Consider the following 27,119-nt stretch of genomic DNA (forward strand, 5'->3'; position numbering starts at 1 on the left):
TGTTAACTCTTGCCCTTACTAATATGTCATGCAATACTTGCTTCAACAAATAAGTACGTCTGTATGTATGTGAGTATAGAAGTGAATGGACAAATCGATATGAATTAGAAAGATTTTATTTAATGAGTGTGGTGAATAATTTCTATAGCAGTATGTGTATATTATATATTAATAAATATGTATAGGTGAATATATGCAGTTTTATTGCCGTACAAATGGACCTGGGTTTATAACAAGGATATGTAAATTTACTTAATATACATATGTATGTGTATATGTGTGTTTGCATGCATATGCATATGTATATGTATATGTAATATAAATGAGCAATTCGACTAATTTGTGGCCGCTTCACTGATGCGTACACTTATCCTTCGATTTCTTTTTCCGCTCGTCGCCTGAGTTTGAGCGTCGCGTACCCTGAATCGGCATATAAGGCGGTGTGGGGCTTGAGCTTTTATCTGCAAGGCAAACGGAGAAAGTAAGCATTAAAATGTACACGCTTTAGGCTGACAACCAAATACATATATACCAAAAGTACTCGACTGAGAGTAGTTCATGCGTGGAGCCAGCTCGTGTCTGCTTAGTGAATCATGCGAATCGATGGAGTAGTTTTCAGATCTGCAACAACAAAATGTGTATAGAAAATTGTACAATTATTGCTGGTGAAACGCATGCAGCGTCACACCTACCTAGTCATTGAGTTGTGTTGCAACAGATGCGCATCACTGGTTGCGCTAATGTTCAGCGACGTTGGACGTTGCCCCGGGCGACAGCTGTCTACCGGCAATGTGTAAATGTCATCTTCGCCGCGATGGAGCAACATGCTGTTCGGATGCGCACCGATACCGATGCCATTGTGTTGACTGCCGTTGCTGCGGCGCCCACCCTCACGCGTCAGACTGCCGTTGGTGAGTGTGCCATTTTGTTGTTGGCGTTGTTGTTGATTGTGCAGCACATCGATGGGATTCGAGTAGGCCTCCACATCGATTATGTCCGCCTCCTCCTGCTCCTCCGCCTGCATGTGTAGGCCATTGCGCGCGGCCGGTTGTGGGGCGTAAGCGAAGTTGTTGGCAGCGGCCGCAGTTGGCGAGTGTGCGGCATGTGACGAGTGTTTGCCAAATGAGAGGCAATCCTGTGGTAACGGTAATAGTGGACCGCAATGTAGCCCGTTTGACGAGCTGCCATTGGAGGAGCAGAGCGTGGTGTTGCCATCCTTTTGTTGATGCTTACGCAGGCGCGCTTTCTCTTTGGCGCGTTTCGCTTTGGCGCGCTCCTATGGAAAACGATGGATAATTAATATTTACATAAATTGTATGGGTAGCTATAATTTACGCGATCTTGCAGCATTTTCGCTAGTTCTTTGTCTTGCGCCTCGATCGCTAGCAGCCGATCGCGCTCTTCCTGTGTGAGTCCGTCATGCGCCTCCATTTGCTGCAAGCGACGCGCCAGCAGCTGAAATTTCAAAGAGTTATATTGTTTGGAGTTAAATTTGAGAGTTGCAAAATGTTCACCTCATCCTTCTGCTCCTGCTTTAGCTTCTTGCTCATCTCCTTGATCTCCTCCATGGGCAGGCCGATCTCCTTCAAACTCGCATAATCACATGGATCCACATACAACTCGATATCGTCAGCGTGCGCTTGCATGTGCCGCTCGGCGGCCACTGCATTTGGCAAGCCACGCCCACTGCCATCATTACCCACCAGCTGATCGTATTTCTCCGGTGAGAGTTTCTGAAATTTATGTTCATTTCTAAGCAAATTCTCATTGGAAACCGAATGCAGGCGATTGCTCAAAGCACCAGTTGATGGATTGGGGTGATTATTACTGAAAGTGTTGTGAATTGGTGGTGATTCAGGTGTATGGCCACCAGCCTCACCATTCAGTTGGCGTATGTTATCTACAACATCCGAGTACTCCACCAACTCTTCAACTGAGTGCTGATGTTGGTGTAGCGGTTGTTGGTGCGCACCAGTTGTTGTTGTTGTTGTTGTGTGTGTTGGTGAGTGATTAGTATGGGGTGTATGTGTTGGGTGGTGCATATCGAGCGCATTGCGTTTTTGTTGCTGTTGTAGTGCGGCTGGTGCATGCAAGTGTTGGTGGTTGTGCTGGTGTGGGTGTTGATGTGCAAATGAGAATGACTGTACCGAAGCGGTTGGCGATGCCATTATTACTGCCGACGCTGCTGCTCCTGCCGAGGCTGTCGAACCCGTCGAAATGGATGACAATGAGTGTTGATGTTGTTGCTAATGGAAATGAAATGAAGTTGTTAGTATGTTAATTTTGGTGAGCTCAAAGTCAGGTGCAAGCCGTTTCATAATATTTGGTGCTGACAGACTCACCAATAAGTGGCTACTGCCGTTCGCTTGTGATTTAGCGGTTTTGCGTGTTGAAGATGTTGGTGGTGATGGTGAATCTACGGCGCTGGTGGCGGTTGCCGTTGCTGCAAGCGAGGGTGACTTTTGTATGCTTATGCCAACATAACAATCGGTTTGTGAGAAATGATTCTGTTGCAACAAATATGATTCAGGCGATGTTTGTGGCAATTCGTGTTGTTGTTGCTGCGGCTTGTGATATGGTTGAAATGCTGACTGTTGTGGTGTTTGTGGTGATTGTGACAATTGTTGATGACTTGTGTGCTGGCTACTACTACTACCACCAAAATATCTACCATTCGATGTTGAGGGTTCATTTGGATTCTGTTGCAAGATACTTGCTTTAGCTGGACGTGGCGGTGGCAGTTGCGCCTTGCCACGTGCGGGTGGCGGCAAATTCACGTACAACTCCTAGAGTGAGTGCAAAATGAAATTAAATTAAGCACAAACATATACATATATTTCCGTCGAGATATATTTCTTGCCTGCATCTGCTGCGCCATCTCTTCGCTCTCCAGCAACTCGCGCTGTCGTTGCTCCTGCAAGTCACGTTCCAATTTGTCGGCGATCTCCTTCGCAACACGCTTGTCATGTGCCTCCCTGTGGTAATATAAAAATTTCAAATTTACTCCCAACGAGTGCCGTTTTATTGCACTTACTGCTCGAGCAAACGTCGCCGATACATTTCCACTTGCTTCTCCGCCTCTTCCTTCTCTTTGATTTGCTCATTCAGCGCTGTCGGAAAGTCTTCACGTACCACTGCATTGCGCTGCCGATTGCCTTTGTAGAAGTCATTTACTGGTGGAGAAGTGTTGCCGGTCATAAAATGTTTATATATGTAATATGTGGGTTATATAAGCTTACTCTCTTGCGACTGCAATTTATAGGCCAGTGCGCTGTCTTCACGTACCAGCCATTCCTTGCAAACTGCAATAAAAGACAGGAGAAAGAATTGAAATTATTATTTAATTTAATAGAACATTGTGAAGACTAAAGTAATGAGTCATACAGAATACAGAAATGGCATGGTAGGTATCCTTATAAGTTGGTCATGGTTTAGTTAAGACAGTTAAGCTTATTGATTAAAGAAACCCGTTTAGATTAGGTTATGTTAAATGACTGATCCCTCAGCCAAATGGTAGATCACACTTGGATTGTTATGTAAAATCCTTTGTGAAGCCAGACAAATAACTTCTGTAGTTATAGTTAGCTTTGGGTAAAAAAGGGGCAGCGAAAACCGAATATTTCCTTGAATTTTCACGTTAACACCAATATTGAATATCTAATACTTCCTCATACCCTATATTCATACTTCGTCATATGTTTTTCGTTGTTTAAAGGTATTTTAATTTTAATATACCAGTTTACATGATTTAGACCAATTTGTGAGATTTACTCTAATCCTTTAACCGATTACTTAAGCTCTTAATTTAAAGAACGGAATCCTGTCTAAAATTTATTGTACCAGTTTATTTAATTTATACCAGTTATTTAGTTTGTTCGGGACTACTCTCCTTCATTTGTTGAAATAAGAATTTGGATCTGCCAGTTTACCCTATATTCATACATCGTCATATGTTTCTCGTAGTTCAAAGGTACTTTTATTTGATTGTTCCAGTTTATTTGATTTAGACCAGTTTGTGTAATTCACTCTAGTTCTTTAACCGATTTCCTGGGCTCGAAATTTAAAGCAAAAAATGTAGTCTATAACTTATTATACCAGTTTCTTTAACTTATACCAGTTATTTGGTCTTCTCTGGACTCCTAGATTTGTTGAAAGCAGAATTTGGATCTACCAATTTATGTAATTTATATCAGCTCTTTGCCAGTTGCGCTACTCTCAAGGATTTAGCAATTCGATCAATTTGTTCTAGTTGTTTATTTTCTTGTACACTTTTCCATGTTTAATGTCCTTTTTCATTTTAAAAGTTTATTCGCATCAAAGCCAGCTTCTATTTCCTCAAACTTGAAAGTTCATAGATTTATACCAGTTTTTGTTGGACTTTGTACCTTTAAAAACTTGCAAGAACTGGCTACTTTCTTTGCTATATTTTTTACCCGTTCTTTGTTTGATTTTCCAATTTTGTAGTTATTTTTGTAACTGTTATTATTATACCGGCTTATGTTTGCCACCTTATATAAGCTATCCCATCTTTATGACTTATACCAGTTACTTGTTCGATTCAACACTTTTCATCGTTTGCAGTAGTAGAAGGCGGCTAACTTTTCACATGAAAAAGAAAATTAAAGACCAGTCTTCAACTAAAATGAGAAAATATGTAATAAATATGTGCGCACGCATATTCTAACGGAAACATTAGACCACTTCTAAGCGAGGCTTACTCTCGTATTGAATATCATCACATCCTGTTAGTCATCAGACAACAGGCAAGGCAGTTGAAATAGCTTTCTCTAGTTTTTCTCGTTCCAACATTCTTGTGGCTAATATTGCGAAATGCAACGTCAGATCACATCCGCAATTCGAGCGATGAGAAAAAATATGAAAGCGAAAATAAGAGTACCGCTAAAAGCCAAGAAAAAACGGCGATCGTTAAATGGTGCGTCGAAAAAGCCAAGAATTTGTAAAAAATCACGTAAACCTGCCTTTACAAACATATCTACATAAGATACATAGCAAATATAAAATAAATTTATATTTATGTGTATTTGTGTGTCTTGCGTGACTAATGATAAGTGACTAGAACATACATACTTAGGTCACTCTAGCACGCACGGTCTGATGCAATAAAGCCTCTTTTGCTCTTCGCTGCAAGATGGCGTTGAGAACAATGAACTTTCTATATACAAACACAATTCTGTCAGATTTTTTATTTCATTCAAATGCCTTGTTTTTATATTTGACACATTATAGCTGCATTTCGGTGTGATCTGTTGCGATCGAGCTAGACTTCAATACTTTATTACTGCGAATCCATAATATGACTACCTCACAAGTTTCATCATTGCTGTCGGTCATTATCCAGGAATTTCTTTGTTTGATTTACTGGCCTCATTTACCTTACGCACAGCTTTTCTACCTACATACATGCAACCTTTTTGCCTTCCACCATGCACTGCTGCACAGGCGTGACTCACCCTGCCACAATGTTGCGGACAATCGGATGCAACTACTTAACGATCTCTGCTTTTTCTCAGCCACTTAACAATTTCAAGAATGTAACAACCATGTAAAGTATGGCTTAAGGTATGCTCCTCAAGCGTTGCCCCCTCAACAGTTTTTGATTGAAATTCATTGTAACTGCCGTATGACTGGTGTTTCGGCGTTTTCACCCGCATTTTGAGTGGCACTGACGCCGAGCGCAGAGGCAGACCCCGACAGGCTGTCACACAACACTGTGTTGCCTCTAACAATTTATCATAATTTTTGGGTTTTTCTTTCAATCCCTTTCGATTTTGTTTTTGCTCCACCACGCAAGTTCATTCGAAAAGAGATTCATTCGTAAATAATGGTGCGTAATTTGATCGTGTTGCGTGAAAAGTGAGTGTAGACATAAGTATGTGAGTGAGTGAATGCGTGGTGTGTGTGTGTTGGTGCATGACGCGCTAAAAATTTCTGTGAACAATTTGAGATTTCTAAATTAACATAATTAGCGATTAGGAATTTATTTGTGCGCTTAGAGTGGCTCTGAGTTTATTGACCACTTTGATTATGAATCATTAGGAGTTAATGATTTTGTCTAATTATGGAGGAGCGCAAATCAAAAATTATTTTTTTCTTTTAAAATGCTAACCTCAGTAATTGTATATTGAGATTGTTTAATGTCATTAAAAAAGTTCATTGATTAACGTTAAACCTTTGTCTCGAATCGAAATGGCAGACGAATCGTATTTAATTAGGTACGCGGACGACATTACGGCAGTAGTTACAGCAAAAGACACAGAAGAAGCGCGAAGAAAGCTTAATCAGGTCATGATACGGACACAAGCAATGCTCGACTCACACAATCTCCAGCTCGCTACGGAAAAAATAGAGCTACTGCTGCTAACAAATAAGCATACAATATATCCCTCGAAATAAGTATGCAAACGATTGCAGAGATTCTTCGGACACAAAAAGCAGTAAACTACCTAGGCGCAAGGCTGGATTCCAGACTAATCTTCTGGGCACAAATCCAGCACGCCACAGGAAAAGCACGAAAAGCACCTTCCAACTTAGCAGACTAATGCCCAACATCGGGGCTCCAACCAAGGAAAGAGAAGCTCCCAATATCTACAACAATCAGATTCCTTTTATATATAGCTGACTTCTGCGCAAATGAGCTTAAAATAGAAAACCGTCGTAAGCTATTAGCCAGAGTTCACCGCACCGCAGTCCTCAGAGTTATATCAGCCTACCAAACAATGTGAAGCAATGCAATATTAGTTATAAGATATAATGCCCCAATCGACCTTCAAGCATATGAAAAGAAAAAGTTGTGGGAGCTAACGGAAATATCCGATAATAACAAGAGCGTAATAGAACAAATAAAGAAAGATACAATAAGGACATGGTAACAAAGGGGGGAGAATGAGAGTCGCAGCAGATGGACTGCCAGACTAATACAAGATCTAGACTTATGGACACGTCGTAAATTCGGAGAAATCGATTTTTACACTACCCACCTGTTATCGGGTCACAGAGACCTCAAAAAGTACAGAAGACCACTTTTTTTGATGTGGTGTGATCTTGATTAGCCCAATAAACGCTGACAATTTAATCAGTGTCATGCTGAAGAGTGAAGCAAACTGATGATTACCAAGAAACTCGCAGCAATATTGCTACGTAGCAAAAAGCAGGACCTGGACGCAATTGCGCAGATAAAAGTATATCTCTCAATGAGAAAAATGAAACGCCACCCTGAAGTAATGCTAATGTGGTCCCAGAGTGGGCGACGGTTCCTTAAATGGGTGTTTTTTGTGACCTACAAGTGACACATACCGTTGCTGTGACGACGGCACTGATGATGAGGAAGGTATTTCTCCTCCCATCACTCGCAAAAAAAGTGTAATAACTCATGAGTAATCAAAGCGGCTTTTCTTGAGGAAAATAGTCCCCAAAATCAAATTGTTTGTCTGGGCTGGATATTTCTCTGACGCTTTTGATTAAGACTACAATCATTTCAATTATTTTCTCCGACTGGATATAATCTGATGAATGAAGAACCTTACTAATCCACAGACTAATATTGAAGAATACATTTGTTTTGAGAACAGTTATTATATACGAAACTGTGAGGTTCGAGGCTGTTTGTTGTTAATTTGGGGTCGTTAAAAGCGAAAGTGATAGAAAAAATTTTCCAACATGTAGGATGTTTTGTGTTGTCGTCAAAGGGTGTAGGTACATAAGTACATACATAAGTATATCAAATAATAGATTGGGCAGCCTGTGTGAATATAAAACTAGAATATACTAATTAATCTGTAGCATTCCGAAGTCTTAAGAAATAATTATAAGGTTTATATTTTCTCTTTATGACACTTGTTACCTTGTAGCAAGACCAATTTATCAATAATTTGTAATTAGAAAAAAATCACGCTTCTCCTAAACATATGCATGTATATGTATGTATGTACATTAATACGTATACCAGTACGTCCTACATTTGTATACTGTATACATATGTACATACAAATATAGTTTCTAACAGATTATATAACATATTCCTCAACTGTCATATCCAGTCATGTGTACTTTCGCGCCGCCTTCAGAAGCGAGTTCAAAACGTGCCGCAACAACAACAATTCTTATTTATATTATTTTTCCAAACGATAACGGTTTTTTTATGTGTTTTGTTTAACACTTAGCTGGCCTTTTATGTGCATGAATAAGAACTTATCGCGTGTCCCACCAGCTTCGCGCATGGTTATCTTCCTGGTACAACCGAATTGCTTATTGCAAAAGTCAACTGACACATATTTGACCCATTTCGCGCCACAGATATGACGCTTGCATTCTGTTGTGGCTTAACAGCAGGAATTCATACTAATATGGAACGACTTATCCACACACGTACATATGTATGTATTTCGTGGTGAGTGTGCATGAGTGCAGGCATGACTAAATCTTATGAATGGGCACGAAATTTTTAAAATTGTTTACCACTCATTTTTAAGTGTCATATGACTGTGACAGCACCCACATTAAAACGGGTTAACGGTAAATTGGTATGGGCAATTTTTTATATTAGTGTGTGTTAATGTATAGGTGTATCTTTTAACGTGTTTTTTATTTTTCATGATACTTTGTAGAGACCTTCGAAATTTTGTGTTCTGATGCTTACAATCAAACTAACAGGTAGTAATCGGTTAGTTTGTTTTACGTATACTCACTTTTTATTTAAACATACTTATGTACATATGTTGTTATTTTTTATAACTTTTTCCATATTAGCCGGAGGAGGATATACATAGGTTGTGAGCTCCCTTAACCAAAGCCCTGTATTAAGTACATAACTAGTTGTAACCAAAATATTAAGAACATGACTTGTATTAATAACTTTCGTAATTTTAATGAACGCGCTCTCAACAATCCAATCATCACATCATGTAAGTAAAGGTTGATTGATAACTCATTAAAAATTTTTTACATACATATTTATTTTATAAACAGGTTGAGTATTAAACACATGCAATGGCATTCATATGTGAGGTAAATCACGCTTTACTAGTTTAAAATTTTTCAAATCACTGCTTGTTTTCATTGCGCTTAGAAGCCGGATTTATTACAATTAAATTTTTATGCAAATTCTAAGTAAAAACATTTCTAACTTGAAGAAGTGAATAATCTTGTATTAAACGCAATTATTGTCATAACCTCGCCACGGCTAAGCCAATTATAATTTCCTGTCAGTGCGAGAGATTTGTATTGTAGAAGTTCATGACTCCATGTGTATATGCATACATACATAAGTACATACATATGTAAATACATACATATGTATGTATATAGTAACTTCAAAGACCAGCGCGCTGCTAAGCATTATCACACTTTTATGTGGAAATTCTTTTCATACCTTCATAATTTTTCCAAAAGTAGCGTTTTATGGTCGGTCTTTTCCGACTTCTATCTTCCGTCATATAACCCATAACCATAAAAGCACTTTTTGCTCATTATTTATGATTTTTTATAAAATATTATTTTTAATTTGTGCGCAAAGAAACGCCCATTTAAAGTTAGTGTTTAGAATGGAGTAGCTACTGGAGCGGGTAAACCATAATGTGGAGTCGTAAAAATTGCCATAAATCAAGTGACAAAAGAATAACACATATTACTACATATATGTATATATATATATACATATGTATATTCCAACTGAAACAAAAACAAATGAAATTATTACTTTTTTCCTCTCTCTATTCCACTCGTATTCTAAATTTATGCATATCTATAGCTGCTGATTGAATTTCATGAACTTGCACATTTATAAACAAAACTCGTACGGGAAAGCGAGAAGGGATATAAACAAAGAAAACGCAAATGTGTAAAATATGTATGTACATATATAATGTATACAAAAGAAATATTACGAAAAGCTTAAAAATATAGCAATAAAAACTAAAAAAACACGGCAGCCATAAAAATCAGCGTTGACGTTGAAAACTTCTTACTTTGACCGCTCGAAGAGAAGCTTCAAAGCAAAGGCAAACACAAATCGATTAGAACATCAAATACGATTCTGGGGTTTTAATATTTGAATGAAAACAAAAAAAAATATATTAAAGTTTACAAGCGATAATAAAGTGTTAGAATAGTATTTTTACTAGGGTGCACCCACCACCCGGGTGGTCGATTAATCGACGTTTTTAAAATTTGTTTTTCCATTATACTGATAGACAAAAATTTCAGAAGGTAAGTTCCTTCAAGTTAATGTAATAAAAATTGATATATATTTTTTTAGAATATTTGGACTTTTTTGTAGAATATTTCTGAAACTATGCTAGCTAGAATCAGACTATTACTACTTTCAAAATAGCAATTTTTATTATAGCAATATTTTGGAAATTATATGCTGAAATTTTACAAAAATAATTAATTTAATTACATACATACATATTCTTGTCAATCAAAATTGACCTAAATGAAGCACTTCAATCGATTAAATAAACACAAGACGATTCCCCTAATGTTGAAATCGGATATGTATGCAAGTATATACTTACATAAGTGTCTTCAAAAATATGAAGCGTGTATTAAATACTAAGCCCTGCTTGATCGTTTAAAGATACTACTGAAGAGGCGAGTGTGATATAATTCAAACAAATACGTGAAGTTCACCAAATTTACAGTAAAGGCTAAAAAAATGTGTCCGATATAATTTTTATAAGAAAAAATTCGAAAGAAGAGAGAGCTGAGGAAAGAGAGAGTAGACATTAAGCTCGTTAGCGCGCTGGTGAGAAATTAAAGCTTGACTAGAAATGTAGTAGGCAAGTAAAAACTTTTCGTTTAATTTCAGCTTTTTGGCAGAAAATAAGTTGTAATGGTGGATAGATGAATATTTTGGTGGAAAGATGAATATTTTGTAGTTTTTAAGCCAACACATAATTGGTATTTACATAAATACGATTTATAATATTTTTTTCAGGGCCGGTCATTGAACATAATGGAAATAGTCAAAATTGCTAATCGAAAGAATCTTAATTTGGTTCGGTTCAAATCATCGGTATAGTAAATGGTATATGTACGTCTGGGTTCTTATTTAGTCTAACTTAATAACAATCTCCACACTTGTTACACAATATTTATGTGGAACCCACGATTTGACTTATTTAAAAAAGAGCATTGTTTCGCATTTGTTTTTTGAAGATTATCTCCTTCAAAAGTTGGCCGCGGCTACATCTCAGATGGTCCATCCGTTAAGTTCAATTTTCGATAACTCCTTCGAGCATTTAGACTGGTAACTGGCGAATGACATGCGTGATATTTTTTTCTAAGGCCTGAACCGAAGCAGGATTGTCCGCGTAGACTTTAGACTTTACATATCCCCATAGGAAAAGGACTAACGGTGTGATATCACACCATCTTGGTGGCCAATCGACAGGACTTAAACCTGAAATTGTATGCTCACCGCAGTGTTCTCTCAATAAATCCATTGATTGATGCTATGTGTATGAATTGGCAACGTCTTGTTGAAACCAAATGTCTCCAAGATCACGCACTTCAATTTCAGGCGTCAAATAGCCGGTTAGTATGGCGCAAAACGGTCGTTATAGACGATTACATTCTCACCGGTATCATTTTCGAAGAATTATAGATCGATGACTCCACCAGCCAACAAACCACACAAAACCGTTATTTTTTCGGGATGAAATGACAGCTCTTGAATATCTTCAAGTTGCTTTTCGTTCCAAATCCGCCATTTTTGCTTGTTTACATACCTATTGAATTGAGCCAGAAATGGCCCTCGTCGTCGAACAAAATTTGACTCGAAAACGTCAGATCTTCTTGGAACTTTCCATGAGTACATAGCGCGAAGCGATGTCGCTAAAAAAGATCTAGCAGCTTAAAGTTCTTGCACAAGCTATATTTTTTACGCTGTGAATTTAAGATCTTCACGTACAAAGCGCCAAGTCGGTCCATACGTTAGCACAGTACACTCTCAGCTACGGCTGATAGATTTTCTTTATTGTTTGCTGGACGTGATATAATCGATCGAATATTATCCAATAGTGAATGCTAAGTCTCATAATCTATTGGTAGCTCTGCAGGAAATCAATATAATTTCCAACTTAAGTAGCCAATAATTAAAAGGCACAATTTACATGACCTTCACTGTATGCCCTAACGAATCGTACAATAACCTGAAATTAAAATGCACGTCAATGCCTACGCCATGGACAAAACACACACAAAACAAACATACAAACAAGAGCGTACAAACTGCGGAAAAAAGTGACCCGCGTAGTAATTTTTGCAATTTGGCATTCAGAACGATTTTAAATGCATTTAGACATATACACAATCATATACATACATACATATGTACATACTTATATAAGCAAATACTCGCAGTCATTTAAATTACAAAAATTTGTTTATGCCATTGCATTTAAGCGCACCATTGTGTATTTGTTTGTAAATGTTCGCCAACTGCAGTTAAGACTACCTAAAAGTACATAGAAGCATACAAACATACATACTTGTATGTCCACGTATTTGAAGTGTTTGTGTGCCTCTTTGAGTGTTAGTGACGAAGGGAAACAATGAAAAGGTAATGGCGAGTTCTTAAGTGGCCATGTGGCAGCGTCGAGACGTCTCGAGAAAATAACAGAAAATTGCATAAATTCCAATGTTGTGAAAATTACACACTTTAATGCTTATCAACACACACTTACGCGCCTCCATATGTATATAAGTAAGTATGTATTCATGCTGGTTTGCATGTGCGCCTACTAACAGAAATATATGCAGGCCAACGGTCAGCTGGGAAATGCGATTGTGCTGGCCACAGCAAGCATACACAGCTGTAAGTATGTATACACTAATGAAGGTTCATATGTTTGCGCTGTACACTGTAGGGATTGTCAGTCGTGAGAATTTACCATTCATATAAATTCACGAAGCAATTTTCACCGCGCTTAGAGTAGTCATTCATTCGCCTAGCGTTGGAGAGTAGCGAATCGAACAAACCGGACCAGTTGTTCAAATAGACAGACTGGAGAAGGAAAGAGACTGAAGAAACGTTTCTCTCCACGCAAAAAATACAATATTTTATTAAGCTTATGGGTTGGAGAAGCGTCCTGGTCTCAGTCTTCTATATAATAATATATTATGAATGAACTCTTAAGATTGTAAAACCCATAAATAAATGCTTTTTGTATAATAATAAATTCCGTATAGTAATTTTTGACAGTTATCCACTCATAATAGAAAACTAGTATAGAATTTGTAAAACAATCAGACCTTTGGATGAGGTGCCCACATAATCTCTTTTATGAAACTCGACTCCCTAACTTTACTGTTGCTTTTGCAGATAAATTTTTTGTCCAAAGAGCAACGCTCAAAGCTGACGAGCAGAGAAATGGTGAATCGATAACAGCGAGACATGCTTTATACAGACACTGATGGAAGTAGTGGAACTTACTTACTAAAAAGAATATGTTTCAACCGTTTACTTTTCCTACAGGGTACATATGTACCATAAACACATATCTATGTAATACATGAAACCCCCCACATACTAATATGTATGTATGTATGTATATGTTTATCTTGAAACTGAGTAAGTATAAATGCTAAACCTCAGATTATTTTCACGCATGTGTGTGACTGTTTACTTGGTCAGTTGGCTTTGTGAAGCGAAATAGCTCTGCACGATTGTTTATAAGGCGTCACGGCGCATAGCTCGAACTTGAGTAGGCACTGATTCAATTTATTTATTTATTTCTCCTTTTTTTTGTGCGAGGCATGCGGCAATTGGAGTGGCTAGCGTGGGAACCTGCCATTGCTAATACAAAGCGAGCAACTCAGCAAACACTTTTAATCCAAGTGGCAACGCTACCGATAAAAAAGAAGCAGGCATGAAGACAGACACTGGTGCCGCGCTGAAATTGCTACCGGAAATGTTGCATTTTTGAGATTTTTTCCAATACCAGCACAGAGCAACATGTAATTTTCTTAAGCGCTATGAGCTTTTGCAAAAAAAATATGCACATGACCACTACACACACGGTCGAAAGCCTGATTTCACATAATCGCGCAGCGAGCAGCAGCACTTTTGTGGTTTCCATGAATGATATTTCAATGCACGATTTCTTTCAACAGTCGTTGTATGCTTTTGCATTGCATTTTTTGTAGTTTTGTTGTTGCATTTTTTGTTTATGTAATATTTTCCATTTTTGATATGGCATATCCGCCGCATACAATTGACCCTTGGTGTGTGTGTGTGCATGTGTGTCTTTGACTTTTTCTAATAATGTAAATTGAAACTGTATAATAACAACAAACAACAGGTTTACAGTTACATGTTGCAGATACGAAAGCTTATTTAAGCGACACTATTGTTGACATACATAAGTACATGTGAATATATGAAAAATTATTGTTTTTTTTTAGTATTTTTCAAATAAATAGATGAAGTTGATAAAATAGAAAATATCGTCGAATGAGACCTGGTGTTCCTGATGAAAATTAAAAAAAATGTTTCCATTCAACACGTGGTGAATATCCATAGTAAATTAATTTTTATTCACCACGTGTTGAATATCCACAAAAAATTAGTTTTTATTCACCAAGTGGTGGATATCAAAAAGAGATTTTTTCTCGTCCGAAAAGCATTTTATCCACAAAGATTTGGCCATGATGACTTCCTGAATGGAGCTTTTGATGAAATTTTTCGGCTGAATAAAATTTCCCATTCGTTCCAATCACCCAAATAACTTGTAAAATATTGTTGTTGTTTAGACCCAGAATATATTTTCGAAATAATATTGTGGTATGGTATCGAACTGAAAGTTCTTGGTTGGTGAAAATTTCGGGTTCATTCCGGTTACGTGAAATCGAATTCGCCAGCTAAAAAATTCCGGTTAAGTAACCGAATCCGAACACTATACACTCGTATATCTGAATATCCACAGTTGTTCTAGTTGTCACAGACCTAGAAAGCACTCTCCAAACAGTTTTGAGGGATGCTGCCGAGTTGACAATACTTAGTCGAAAAAGTCTGGATTTATTCCGTATACATGGAATAGATTGTCGTCGGATCCCATTTGATTCATAATCGTCTCTGTAGTCAGATTTGCGCGCATTTAAATGATTTCCGATGAAAGATTTGTTATGTATGAAGTTTAAGTCATCTCCGAACCCCTGATGGTAGAACCTTAACATGACAGAAGTATACTTGAAATTCCGAAACGGAAAAGCAAAAAATTCAAACTATTTTTTCATAATTTTCAGGCTTTTCTATAGGAGCTATTCATATCCTGATAATAACGAGAGATAACAATAAGGGATCATTGCACTCAGCAACAGTCGTTATTCACATTAATGTGGTCGATAATTAAAAATTAATATTAACGCTTGCATGCTCTACAAGCCACAAAGCGGCGCTGCTTTCAAAACTAACAAATTTACCGTATAAAATGATTAAAATGAAATTTAATTGTAATCGAAGCGCCAAAGACTGACTACAAAAGCATAGGAGATATGAGATTACACACACATACAAGCAATTATATATGTATGTACATATGTATGTGTGTGCGGCATGAAAAAATTAGAAAGTTGCACTTGATTGCAATACCAACACATACTTATATGTATAATACATAGCTACTTATTTAATAATAATAAAAAAATTGCTGAAAAGCGTTAAACTGAGCAGCAGGTGCTGCAGCCAACAAAGAAAACAACAGCAAAAGCGAAGTGAGGAAAAATGGAAAAATTAGCAGATGAATTGTACGGAGTCATTGCCGTCGACTTCATGGAGTTTGTTGTCAAACAACGAAAGTGGAAAAACTTGACTCAAGGTTGATGTAAGCGAGTAGACACACACACACACACATAAATGCATTTATTTCACACCAACAACACTTGCAGGCGATGAACGCCGAAAAACCGGCTATTAATAGTGGCAATGCGCTCTGCAATCGGCCGATGAAGAAGCTACGCCAACAACTGCTTCGACACACACATGCTGACATATATATATATGAATATACATACATATATTTATATGAGGAGTGCTGCAACAGATATGCATTAAAATTTATAAATAATTATGTGCTTCGCGCAGGCAAGCAGCCTGCTTGACTAGCTAACTAGCTGAGTGGCTGAGCGGCAGCCGCGCTGGCTAACAATGACCTTAACCATGATGAAAGCGAGCGAATGGCGCGTTGGAAATGGTGCAGCAGCAGCAAGTTGATGAGCGCCAATGTCGCCTGACAGTTTTACTGCACACAACTGTTAATAAAATAAATTTTACGAAATGCTCAAGCACACATATCATACACATACACACGCACATATATACATACGTGCATAAATATTCTAAAATTAGTTAGCGCTATGAAATGACTGCACGCCACATGCCGCTTGGCGCTGCATTGCAAGGATGATGGTCGCTCAGTTTACTTGTGTGTTGTTGCCAAGAATATTTCGATACTTTTACGACTTTTTCCTGTCATTTAATTATCATACTATTTTCGCTTTTATCTTTATGTGGCCGATAAAAGTGTGTCCTTCTGCTACTTCTGCACTGCACAAATGCGAGAGCTCTCAGTCAGTTTTAGTTGAAAAGCCGCACAATGCGAATGTGGCATGTGGCAAGTGTCAAGTACAGCGTGACAGCCATGGTAAGCATTTCAATGAAATGGGTTATGGCAATCGATTAACAAATGCTAGTATAATTCTACATCTTGCCCTCTTATTTTGCAGCGACGAAGACTAATGCACATACTTATGTAATTATTAATACATACAGAATAGAGCGTACTAAGCGTTTTATGTAGATATGTGAAATGCAGAATAGCCTCGTTCGAAAAAATTTTTTGCTATTGTTTTTTTTGCTTTGAAAAGCGAATGGTCAAATGTTCGACTTGCCAATGCGAGACAAAGCGCAAACTCCATTAATACCCTGGTGCCCTGTTCTAGGAATTTCCTGCAGTCTTCTCGATCTGTCAGCCCCTTGCGGGTTTGGGCGCCACAAGCCAGTGACCAGTTAGTATACCGATCATGTTCTTACAGTCTCTTTTATTAAGTACCAATAGGAATGCCAATAGGTAACATTAATTCTCGACACAATCACCAATCTAAATTGTTTTAAATGTAAGTAGAGGTAGCAGTACTTTCGTCTAGGTTCCACACCTTACCATTTAGTATCTCAGGAAAGCACTTATATGACTTAAATGACCGGAGTTGGTATTAGCGAATTCTTTAAATTTTTCTTCCCCATTTAGGTCTTGTATTTAACTTTTATAGCAATATTTGTGTAAGGTTAGGTTGGGTAAAAACGCTATTTTTTCATGAGACCAGGACAAATTACCCTTGGAAAGTTATAGACGCCTGTCCGTAGTCATGCCAAGAACTCATAGATATGAGTCAAAACGACCGTCGCATTTTTACAAACCGCCTAGAGGCACCCATAAATGTATTAAGGCGGCTTATGTTTTCTTCAGCCAATTCTGCAGGTTCGTAGAAGGAAAGGCGATCGAGATGCCTCAACCTTAGTCTGGCAAAAGCTGGACTTCAACTTCCTGTATGCAACTTTGACAAATTGCTTCTTTCAAAATTTTAGCCTCATCGCGAGAGTACCCAGACAAGTTTAATATGCAATTAGCTTGATGCTGCAGCTAGTGAGATCATACACTTCTTGACTACTTTTGAGCTCACTATCAGCGAGCTCTAGGTCTGTATAGCAGCTCAGCTATCGGAGTGGATGTATGCTTTCCTAAAAGAGTCCACACTTCATTTAAGTACCGCTGCTGTTACCTTAATAGCTGCCAATTCTGCTTAAAAGGCACTACCGCGATCTGATAGTCTGAAAGAAGAGTTGATTGAAAGCTCACAACAGAAGACTCCTCCTCCAACCTTCCTCTAGATTATCAATTCGGAGTGATCTAAATTGCCAAGAATGCAATCCAAGTGTGAGAGGATTTCGAAATGCTCTTCTCCGAGATGATATATAAATAGTCTGATTCCGAAGTCTGTTAGCCAGATGTTCTATATGTAGAATGGCATTCAGTCCGATCGGTGGTGTCGTACGTAGTGGACCATTGAGGTCGGCAACGAGAGCCGCGCGTTGTACACGTTCTAGCTGTTTAGCGACTGTGGTTTTACCGGCACCAGTTTCAGAACAAGTTATAGAAATAGTTGCTATAACATATGCACATGTGAAAGATATTATCGCTTCGCTGCAGCTGAAGCCAATGTTTCCTCTTATTTTACCAAAAATTCAGAAAATTATTTTTTCTATACAATATTTGATTGATGTTTCGAAGTTGTTTGTGGTTAAGGCAAACATATAAAAATTAACGGTTATAAATATTTTGTTTTGATCGTTTTTCACTCGAAGAATTCCAGATACGTCATTTGATTGATGTTTTTTGAAGGCAGAAGTTCAAAATTAACATCAGATGTAAGCTTCTTGATCAATTCCATGCTTCTATGCACATGTGGATGCTTTTAATTCGTCGAAATTAAATCAGAGCAGTGTAAGGGATGTACTATATCCATGGTGAGGCGCATGAAAGTGCAGCAAAATGTAGAATCTTCTTTGTTGCGACCGAAAAAAAAATTATAATAACAAAAACTAGCTAAACCCCAAACGGGAGTGTTGAAATGAATCATTCGTTGCCGCCGTAAGTGAAGCATGTTGCATGTGGGCATAGTGGGTCGCTTAGCTGGACAGACGTTCAACAGCAAGAGGGACTGTCAATCAAGCGCTAAGCCAATGCAGCGCGCTGTTGCATGCAATAAAACCCGAACAACGTGTGGACTATGAAATGCAGCAGCCGTTGAAACACTGCTGCAGAGGCAGTACGTTGCACCAGCGGCGGCCAAAGTAAGTCGAAAAAGCAAAAAAAAAAGCAACAACAACCACAAAATGATAGGGAACTTTAAAAAACACAACACCAACAACCACATGCACATATGTGCGACAGTAATTGCAGTAAATAACAGCAGATGCTGCCGCAACAACTGTACAGTGTCCGTTGAGCACACAACACTTTTTGTGGCTGCCACCATTTATGCACACACTGTTGTTGCTGTTGCTGTTGCTGTTGGCGGTGGAAACAGCAATTATTGGCATTGTTTGCAACAAGTAACCGTCAGCGGAGCGGTGCGCCGCATGCACACCAACTTGGCAGCAAATCAAGCATTTGTTGCCGCAATATGCAACTAGCAATATAGGAGCACAGCAATGCCAACAACAAACATAAAAACAACTACTACGGTAGTGGCAGCAACGCCAACAATGTTGATGAGTACGACAAAGCCATCAACAGCAACTGCGGCAGCTGTAGACACATCATCTCGTGCCACTGCACTTTGCAGCAAATTGTGGCAACTGCCTCAGTAGCAGCAACTGCAGCAGCATCAGCGCTACGTTCAGTGCACAAAACTGTTGCATTAAAACAAAATGAGGCGGAAAATGGCAGCAAGCAGCTGTAGATACCATGCACAGGCAGGCATTTAGTATTGGTACTAGTGTGCGTGTGTGCCACATGGCATTGATTGGCGCCTTCATCGCACGACTTCATTAGTTTAAAAATAACATTCCACATGCGGCAATGCCGGAGCTTTTCTAACTTAGCTGTGGTGGTGAAATGGTGTAGATATGAATGTAGCTACGATATATCGTACGTACGTAACGCTATCTGTATCTGGATCTATAAAATTGATTGTCATCCTTACCGTGATCCATATCTGAAGATAGCGCCAGGTAACATCTGTGGACTTCTAAAAGTAATCGATTTAGATCTGCCCTTGTCAATACCACAAAACGATGACCACCACTTTTCTGGCCGACAGGAATGCCTCCATCTTTTTCGGAAGAGCTTCACCGCTTGAAATAGGTCTGGAGTTTGGAATAATGGAATTATGTTTCTTGGACTTTCATGAAATGGCATAGAAACTCTTTCGGATTGCTCTTAACGCTCCATTTTTATTTCAACGACAAGTATTTTTAGGAGAATGCCACCCTCAAGGCCTTCGATAAGCCTATTGACTCAGCCAGCTCGCTTATCTTCAACTGGTTTCCAGTATCTTAAGCCAACATTTTTTAAGCTTCATTGGATCACGTTAGTCGTAGCTAGGTGGATGATGCGAAACAAGCCATTGTCGGTTTTTATGGACCGATCTTATAACGTGATCGTTTTTACGTTTCATGTAATCTTCCAAAGTATCTACATATATTTATTTTTAACATATGTATGTATATGCAATCGTTTTTTAGTACCTTCTTCTTCTTTATTGGCATACGCTTACGCTGTTTGGCGACAATTGGATATTTCAAGTGTAGCTAGGTCTTTCTCCACCTGGTTTTTCCAACGTAGTGCACGTTTTCCTCTTCCTCTGCTTCATCCGGCGGGTACAGCGTCGAATACTTTCAGAGCTGGAGTGTTTTCGTCCATTCGGACAACATGACCTAGCCAGAGTAGCCGCTGTCTTTTAATTCGCTGAACTATGTCAATGTCGTCGTATATCTCGTACAGCTCATCGTTCCATCGAATGCGATATTCGCCGTGGCCAAATCGCAAAGGACCATAAACTTTTCTCTCGAAAACTCGCAACGTCGACTCATCAGTTGTTTACATCGTCCAAGCCTCTTCACCATATAGCAGGACGGGAATTATGAGTGACTTATAGAGTTTGGTTTTTGTTTGTCGAGAGAGGACTTTGCTTCTCAATTGCCTACTCAGTCCGAAGTAGCACCTGTTGGCAAGAGTTATTCTGCGTTGGATTTCGCCGATTGCTTTTTTGATGACAGGAGATATTTCGTCTTGCCCTCGTTCACTACCAGACCTATTTGCTTCGCTTCCTTATCCAGTCTGGAGAAAGCAAAACTAACGGCGCGGTTGTTAAGGCAGCTATACGCTCTTATAGAAGATTGTACCTTTTATCTGCTTTTTAGTACCTGCTTCATGTATTTATCATCATTTCTCGTTTGTGTGCCTCTTCTTCGCACAATTTAATGAGGTTTCTAGCGTATTTGATTTGGAATAAAAACTCAAAAAACAGCTAACTCAATAAACGATTGCGAAAAGCTGACAATGAATCCGCTTGTTACAATCAGATAAACAAACAAATCAGTCTATAGAGGGATAAATAAATAAATAGTCATATGAGTATGATTATATACAGAAGTGTTGAAATACTCAAAGGGAAAGTTGTATACTTGGCGTTACTCTTTCTTTATACATACATACATGCATACATACTAAATGGTATATACATTTTTCAATTTTTACGGAGTTTTGTTAAAAATTTGTTATGTATGTGAATGTAAATAAACAGCTGCGAGATAAAAGTCGAATTTGGGTATGGGAAAATCATTTATTCACATAAATTGAAATATATTGTAGGTATGTATGTATATTTAAACACAGGCTAACTAATTCGCTAATTCACTCAGCTGTCTGTAACTTCAGCAAGAAGTAAACAAAATTTTCTACAATCTTCAAAATTTCCGCAATCTCATATTCATATTTAATGAAGCCTCCAGTACTTTCGAGTCGTTGTACTTTTAAAAAACATCAAACAACTTTTTGGTTAGTTTGTTTCCATCGCCGGCAGCTTCCAATTGCTTTCGGCTGCCTAAGTCTACACTTTCATTAAATATGTATGTAAATATTCATATACATCTTGTATATAACGTAGTATATACTATACATACGTATAAATATCTGAACATACATGTTTAATTTTAGTATCACATCTTTTGTTGTTCGCGGTGTGAAAGTTGCAAAACAGTCTTTCGTTATTAACTGTTGTTATGTTTTGTGATTGTTTCGCTTGTGATTTGATAAAAATATTACATATGCAATTATGAGCTACTAGTTTTTGTTGTACGAATATAATGATAGAAGAGGTGTTGGTATTAAAATAGTTCAAAGGGAAGGCTCATTAAATGCAAATCGAACAATAGTGCGTGGTTAGAGAGAGAGTGAGAGCAAGAGCCCCTATTTATACGAATATGATTCGACGATAAGTTCATGCAGTTGGAAGTTATGGTAACGGCTGAATGAGTTTGAGGTATAACTTTCACTAAGCGGAGACCGTCAGTCGACTTATTAAGATGGACATTTCTGAATTTCATATTTTAATGAGGGAACTAGGCATCGAGTTCAGTTGTATCAGCTGCCACGGAAGTAAATGGATCGAAGAAAACTGGTATAAATCACGTAGACTGGTATAATCAAATATAGCTCATGCCAGGACAACATAAACTCTAAACAGGTTTTCAAGTTGTATTAACTACAAGGAAAGATCGTGAATCGAACACCCAACTGGTATAAATAACATAAACTGTAATCACCAAATATATTATTTAGATATATTGGTCTTAGGATGAGTCATAAAGCGAATGAAAAACTAGTATAAATCACATAAACTGGTATAAATAACATAACGTGGTATAACAAAATTCATATCAAGCTATGTCAACAGTTGCTCTTATCAGGTAACCAAATTGTGCATGTTTCCTAACTGGCATGGATGATCCTGAATCGAACATTCAGCTGCAATAAATCACATAGACTGGCATAAGAAAATAGAATCTCTTGTAATATGTATAATCCAGTTGTTCGTGCTTCTGAACTGAAGAATAATTGTGAATCAATCACTCTACTTATATAAACCGCCTGAATAACCTAACAAAATGAAAGTTTTAAGCAGATAATTTATTTCTGTTTGTTTATTAACTGTCATGAAAGATCGTGAATCGAACATTCACCTGGTATAAATCATAAACATATATTGGGTATACCAAAAATATTTCATTAAGGACCGCAGAAGGTCTGCCAAATAATCTTCTTATGTATGTTTATTAGCGAATCGAACATTAAATTGGTACAAATCGCCTACACTGGCATAAATAACTTATAAAAAGCGAGTAGTTAAACGATTTAAAAAATATTTAAAATGTCAAATATTTTAATAAAATAGAAAGAAAGCTTATATTTTTTATTTGGACATAAATATTTGTGGATTTTATTCATAAAGCGTAAACCGCAGATTTCTGTTTTATTTTGGATTAAGAATTTTAAAAACGGTAGTAATTTCATTGAGTCTTGAAAAACCCGCACAGCCATTGAGAAGTGAGTGATTTAACCACAACTTATATCATTTAATGGCTTTTGTTTTTTTTTAATTCTTTTATTCCTATTCAACTTGTTACACTCGGTTCGAAAGAAAACATCTTAAATTTTATATTTTATAATGAGAGGCGTCAATGCATACCTGGAGGTCAGACGTCAGATTAAGCAAAAAAGCTTTTGCTATTTCAAGGAAGCAGCTTAATCTGTAGAGGTCTGATTCAAGAGGGCAGTAAAAAAGTGGAAAAAGCTTATTACTTAAAATTTTCACATTTTTTGTTAATCTCAAAGTTTCTAAATCATACTTTATGATATACATATGTCTTTATATATGTAAGTGATTCGATATTTATTGTGAGCTATAAATATATACAATATACTACACATCCACTCACCTTCGTTGACATGCCCGCTCTTTGGTAATAATTCGGTTTTTGTCAAGTTATTCATTTTTCACCTTTTTGTTTCAAGCTTTCATACACAATTTCGCCGGCGATGAGCAAAATTAAAGCAAATAGTATATATGTAGATATGTATGCGGCTGCACAACAACTCGCACAATTAAACGACTTAGTTGTAGTGTTTTAGAAAACAGGTTAAGAACTGGAAAGGAATATAGAGAAATACAAATTTTCTTACGTTGAAAAAAATAGCGACACAAAACAGTTTTGTGTTGTGGCTTGAATTTGAGAGCGATTCGCCTCAAGGACGAATGTAGGAAAAATGCGGCGCTCCGCGAGCTTAGAGATGCTAATCGCACGAGAACACACGGCCGGTGTGTGGTTGATTATAAGAGCAGATATTACCGACTTGTTGAAAGCTATCACTCAAAGGCAAAGCAAAGCGACGCTGAGCGTGCAAAAGCAGGGCGACTTGAGTGTGGAGCGCGACATACATAATTACATGTTTTTGTTGTTGTTGTATATATTATAAGTGTTTATAAATGAACTTGTTTTTGTCGTCTAATGGGTACATGTATGCTTGCTTGTATGTATGCATTTGGGCGGTTTATCGCCGCAACAAGCCAGGTGTTTACTGGAAGCCACAGCTCAAGTGTTTTTGTTGCTGTTGTTATTATAAAATCTCGAAATTGGAAGCAACGGAAGTGTTGCTGTTGAACTAAATCGCTACATAAATGCCGTAAGTATGTGTATGTATGTATAAATGCGTGTAAATATGTGAAATTAAAGTGTCTTTAACGGCTTTGTGCACAAGCGGCGTTTATGTTGTGTTGATATGGTCTTAATGGCAGTACTAACAAAAAATTAAAAAGAAAAAAGCAAAAAAATATAAATAAAGTAGAAACGGTCTCTCTGCATATCTGTCTGTAAGTCTGTATACACGCGAATTTGTGCCTTAGTCTTTGAGATATCCAACTGAAATTTGGCACACGTTCTTTTCTGCTGAAGAAGTTGCTATTTTGTCGGCACCAACGTTATGGAACCACTATAGCACATAGCTGTCATACAAAATTATAGATCAAAATCGAGTTCTTGCATTGAAAATTTTTTTATTTGAAAAGATATCTTTACGAAATTTGGCACAGATTATTGCCTTAGACAATGCTATATTATCTCTGAGCAAATTGGTCGACATACAAGTTGACAGTGCAAAATCTAGTTTAAGATCTTCTTATACCCTTTTATGTTATAAGGAGTGCACCCGTGTAGGGTGTTTTCTTGCTTTTACTATTCTTTAATTAGTCCACGCCCGTCTCTAACGCTTTGCTTTGCACTTTACGCTGCACACACTTTCGCCAAACGTTTGTTGTTTAGTTTTCAAAATTGCTTTTTCCATTGAATTTAGCGTTATATTTTTCGCGTGTTGCTTTTTTATGCGCCTAACGGTAACAATGTTTTCATTATTTTTCACCCGGTTCCAATTTCAAGCGTTCATGCACTCGACCAAGGCAACAGCCGCTTACAAAAAATAAAAATAAAAACAGCAGCAACACACTTTTCCAGCAATTGCTTCAATCAAGTGCGTATGGTTCTCAATTAATCTTAATTTCATCACTGAACTTTCAACTCACTCTTCACTTTACACTTTGCCTCGCAGCACTTCTGCCACAAAAGTTCGCTTTAAACCCGTCACACTCGCACCAAACGCATTTATTTCAATCAAAAACAGAAGAAGAAAATATGAAAATAATTTTCTTGAAACTCAAACGAAATCAGTGAGGTATTTTCACAGCTGTAACGCAGCAGCTGCATTCCTCGCCGTGTGTCGTCCGTTGCTCGAATGCACTTTGTTTTTACTCGCCAGCTACTAGCGCGCCACTACCGTTGTGCCACCACTTCACTCACACGTCCGCAAATTAATGCTCGGCGATGGTTGGATGGATGGCCGGTGGACTCAGCGCTATGCTGACTGCCGCCGCCGCCGTCGCCACACACCGCTTGCTCCAACGGCCAACAATTGCAACCACAACAACAACAAGCACTTAAGTGAGTGCCTAACTCAAATACAAACGAGGTGTATTCATGGTGTACGCGAGTGTTGTTTTGAACGAAACAAAAACATAGGCACAAGAATTTTGCAACAACAACAAATAAAATGAGTAAAATGTGTATGTGTAAGTGTGTGTGTGTTGTGAATTGTTGCTGGAAAGTTTGTTGTTGTCGTATTAATGTAGTAATAACATACATATTTGAAAGTGTAGAGAGCGCAATTTGTGCACTGGAAGAACTAAGAGTTGCCACTTAATTTATATTTTTTTCTGATATGATAGAGTAAAATTATAACATAAAATGTTGGCATTATTTAAAATAGTAATAAGATGCATATTTGAAAATATTAAGAGAAACACAAATTTGCTCTCTGGAATGGCGCATAGTTGCCACTTAATTTATATTTTTTTCTAATGCGTTAGATTTCTAATTAAATACAGTAAGATACATATTTCAAAGTACAGAGCTAGAGAGAAAAATTTGACTTCCGAAATAGCACAGAGTTGCCACTTAATTTATAATTTTTTCTCAAGCGATGGATTTTTAATTATATATTAAAATAAACATATTTCCAAATGTAAAGTGAGGAAAAGAGATTTTTGTCCACTTTAATTGCACAGAGTTACCACTTAATAGTTGTTTAATCATTTTTTTTATAAATTATTGTAAAATGATTTCTTTCCTAAGTTTGCGCAGCCTTATACACCAAGTTTAATCACTAAAACTATGAATTTTTTATCATGACTTTATTGGACTAGAGAATTCGTTTAATCAAAATTTCAGTGCGAGTTTCTGAATGTTGTTTCAAAAAACATGCTTTATTTATAAAAAATAATATTATTTATTTATTTAAATATGAGCTGCAAATAAAATTACAGGCAGACTCAGAAACTAAGGGAACTGGCTGCTTGGGCTTTCGACCCAGAATATATAATTTTGATTGCCCGACTTGAGAGACATAATTACATACAGTTTCAGTTTTCGAAGTACATTTTAAAAATATTTATCAGCTCAATGTTGAATTTATAAAATTGTTTCCGCCATTATTATTTCCATTAAGATCAAAATTAATCAAATTAGAGTAGTGTGGGAGCACTGTCAGTGGAACTTATAACAAAAGTTTACAGTTTGGAAAGCAATGTAATGCGTTCAGCTATTTGATAACAAAATTTTCTTTGCGCTGATGACTTGAAATACTAATATTTATATTACCAAATTTTTATAATAAAATTCTTACAAGGGAACTTGTGTAGAAGTGCATCTAAAACGCTTTCTAGTTTATTGTGTGTTGAAAACAGTATAGAAGATTCGTTTACCTATTAATAGAGAGCCTTCTAAATTGTACTTAGTGCAATGATGCCATTTTAGACGACCATTTAACCGGCCTTTGGCATTGGCAGCACTGGACAGGCGCTGGAGTAGAGTGTACTACGCAAATGCGTATGTATTGGTGCGGCCATTGTCTCCATTTCCTATTTGTTTTCATAATTGTTGGCATTACCTCTATATATGAATAACTATGTATGTATATATTGTGCATGGT

At 37.5% G+C, this 27,119-nt stretch overlaps 1 protein-coding gene across 4 annotated transcripts; it reads right to left on the bottom strand.

Annotated features, from left to right (window-relative positions):
* On the bottom strand, positions 1-25,426 carry LOC120768388. 4 transcript variants are annotated; one of them, XM_040095058.1, is made up of 12 exons: positions 25,159-25,426; positions 23,522-23,729; positions 3,240-3,302; positions 3,035-3,173; positions 2,861-2,975; positions 2,343-2,786; positions 2,148-2,246; positions 1,515-1,733; positions 1,336-1,455; positions 693-1,276; positions 525-621; positions 1-461 (listed from the first exon to the last, which is right to left on the bottom strand). In XM_040095058.1, the coding sequence occupies exons 2-12, from the start codon at positions 23,574-23,576 to the stop codon at positions 336-338; spliced, it is 2,061 nt and encodes a 686-aa protein (XP_039950992.1). In that variant the 5' UTR covers positions 23,577-23,729; positions 25,159-25,426; the 3' UTR covers positions 1-335. The 4 variants fall into 4 exon arrangements, with proteins under 4 accessions (XP_039950992.1, XP_039950993.1, XP_039950991.1 ...); XM_040095059.1 differs by lacking the exon at positions 2,148-2,246; XM_040095057.1 differs by having other exon boundaries at positions 533-621; positions 1,515-2,246.
* Between the last annotated feature and the right edge of the window lie 1,693 nt (positions 25,427-27,119).

Source organism: Bactrocera tryoni, chromosome 2 (genome assembly GCF_016617805.1).
Source record: "Bactrocera tryoni isolate S06 chromosome 2, CSIRO_BtryS06_freeze2, whole genome shotgun sequence".
NCBI lineage: Eukaryota > Metazoa > Arthropoda > Insecta > Diptera > Tephritidae > Bactrocera > Bactrocera tryoni.

Coding starts and splice junctions, on each gene's coding strand:
- LOC120768388 (XM_040095056.1), bottom strand. CDS start 23,576: ATGAATAACTTGACAAAAACCGAATTATTACCAAAGAGCGGGCATGTC. Junction 2,787..2,860: donor AGATGGCGCAGCAGATGCAG/GCAAGAAATATA, acceptor CACTCACTCTAG/GAGTTGTACGTGAATTTGCC. Junction 2,247..2,342: donor ACGGCAGTAGCCACTTATTG/GTGAGTCTGTCA, acceptor CATTTCCATTAG/CAACAACATCAACACTCATT.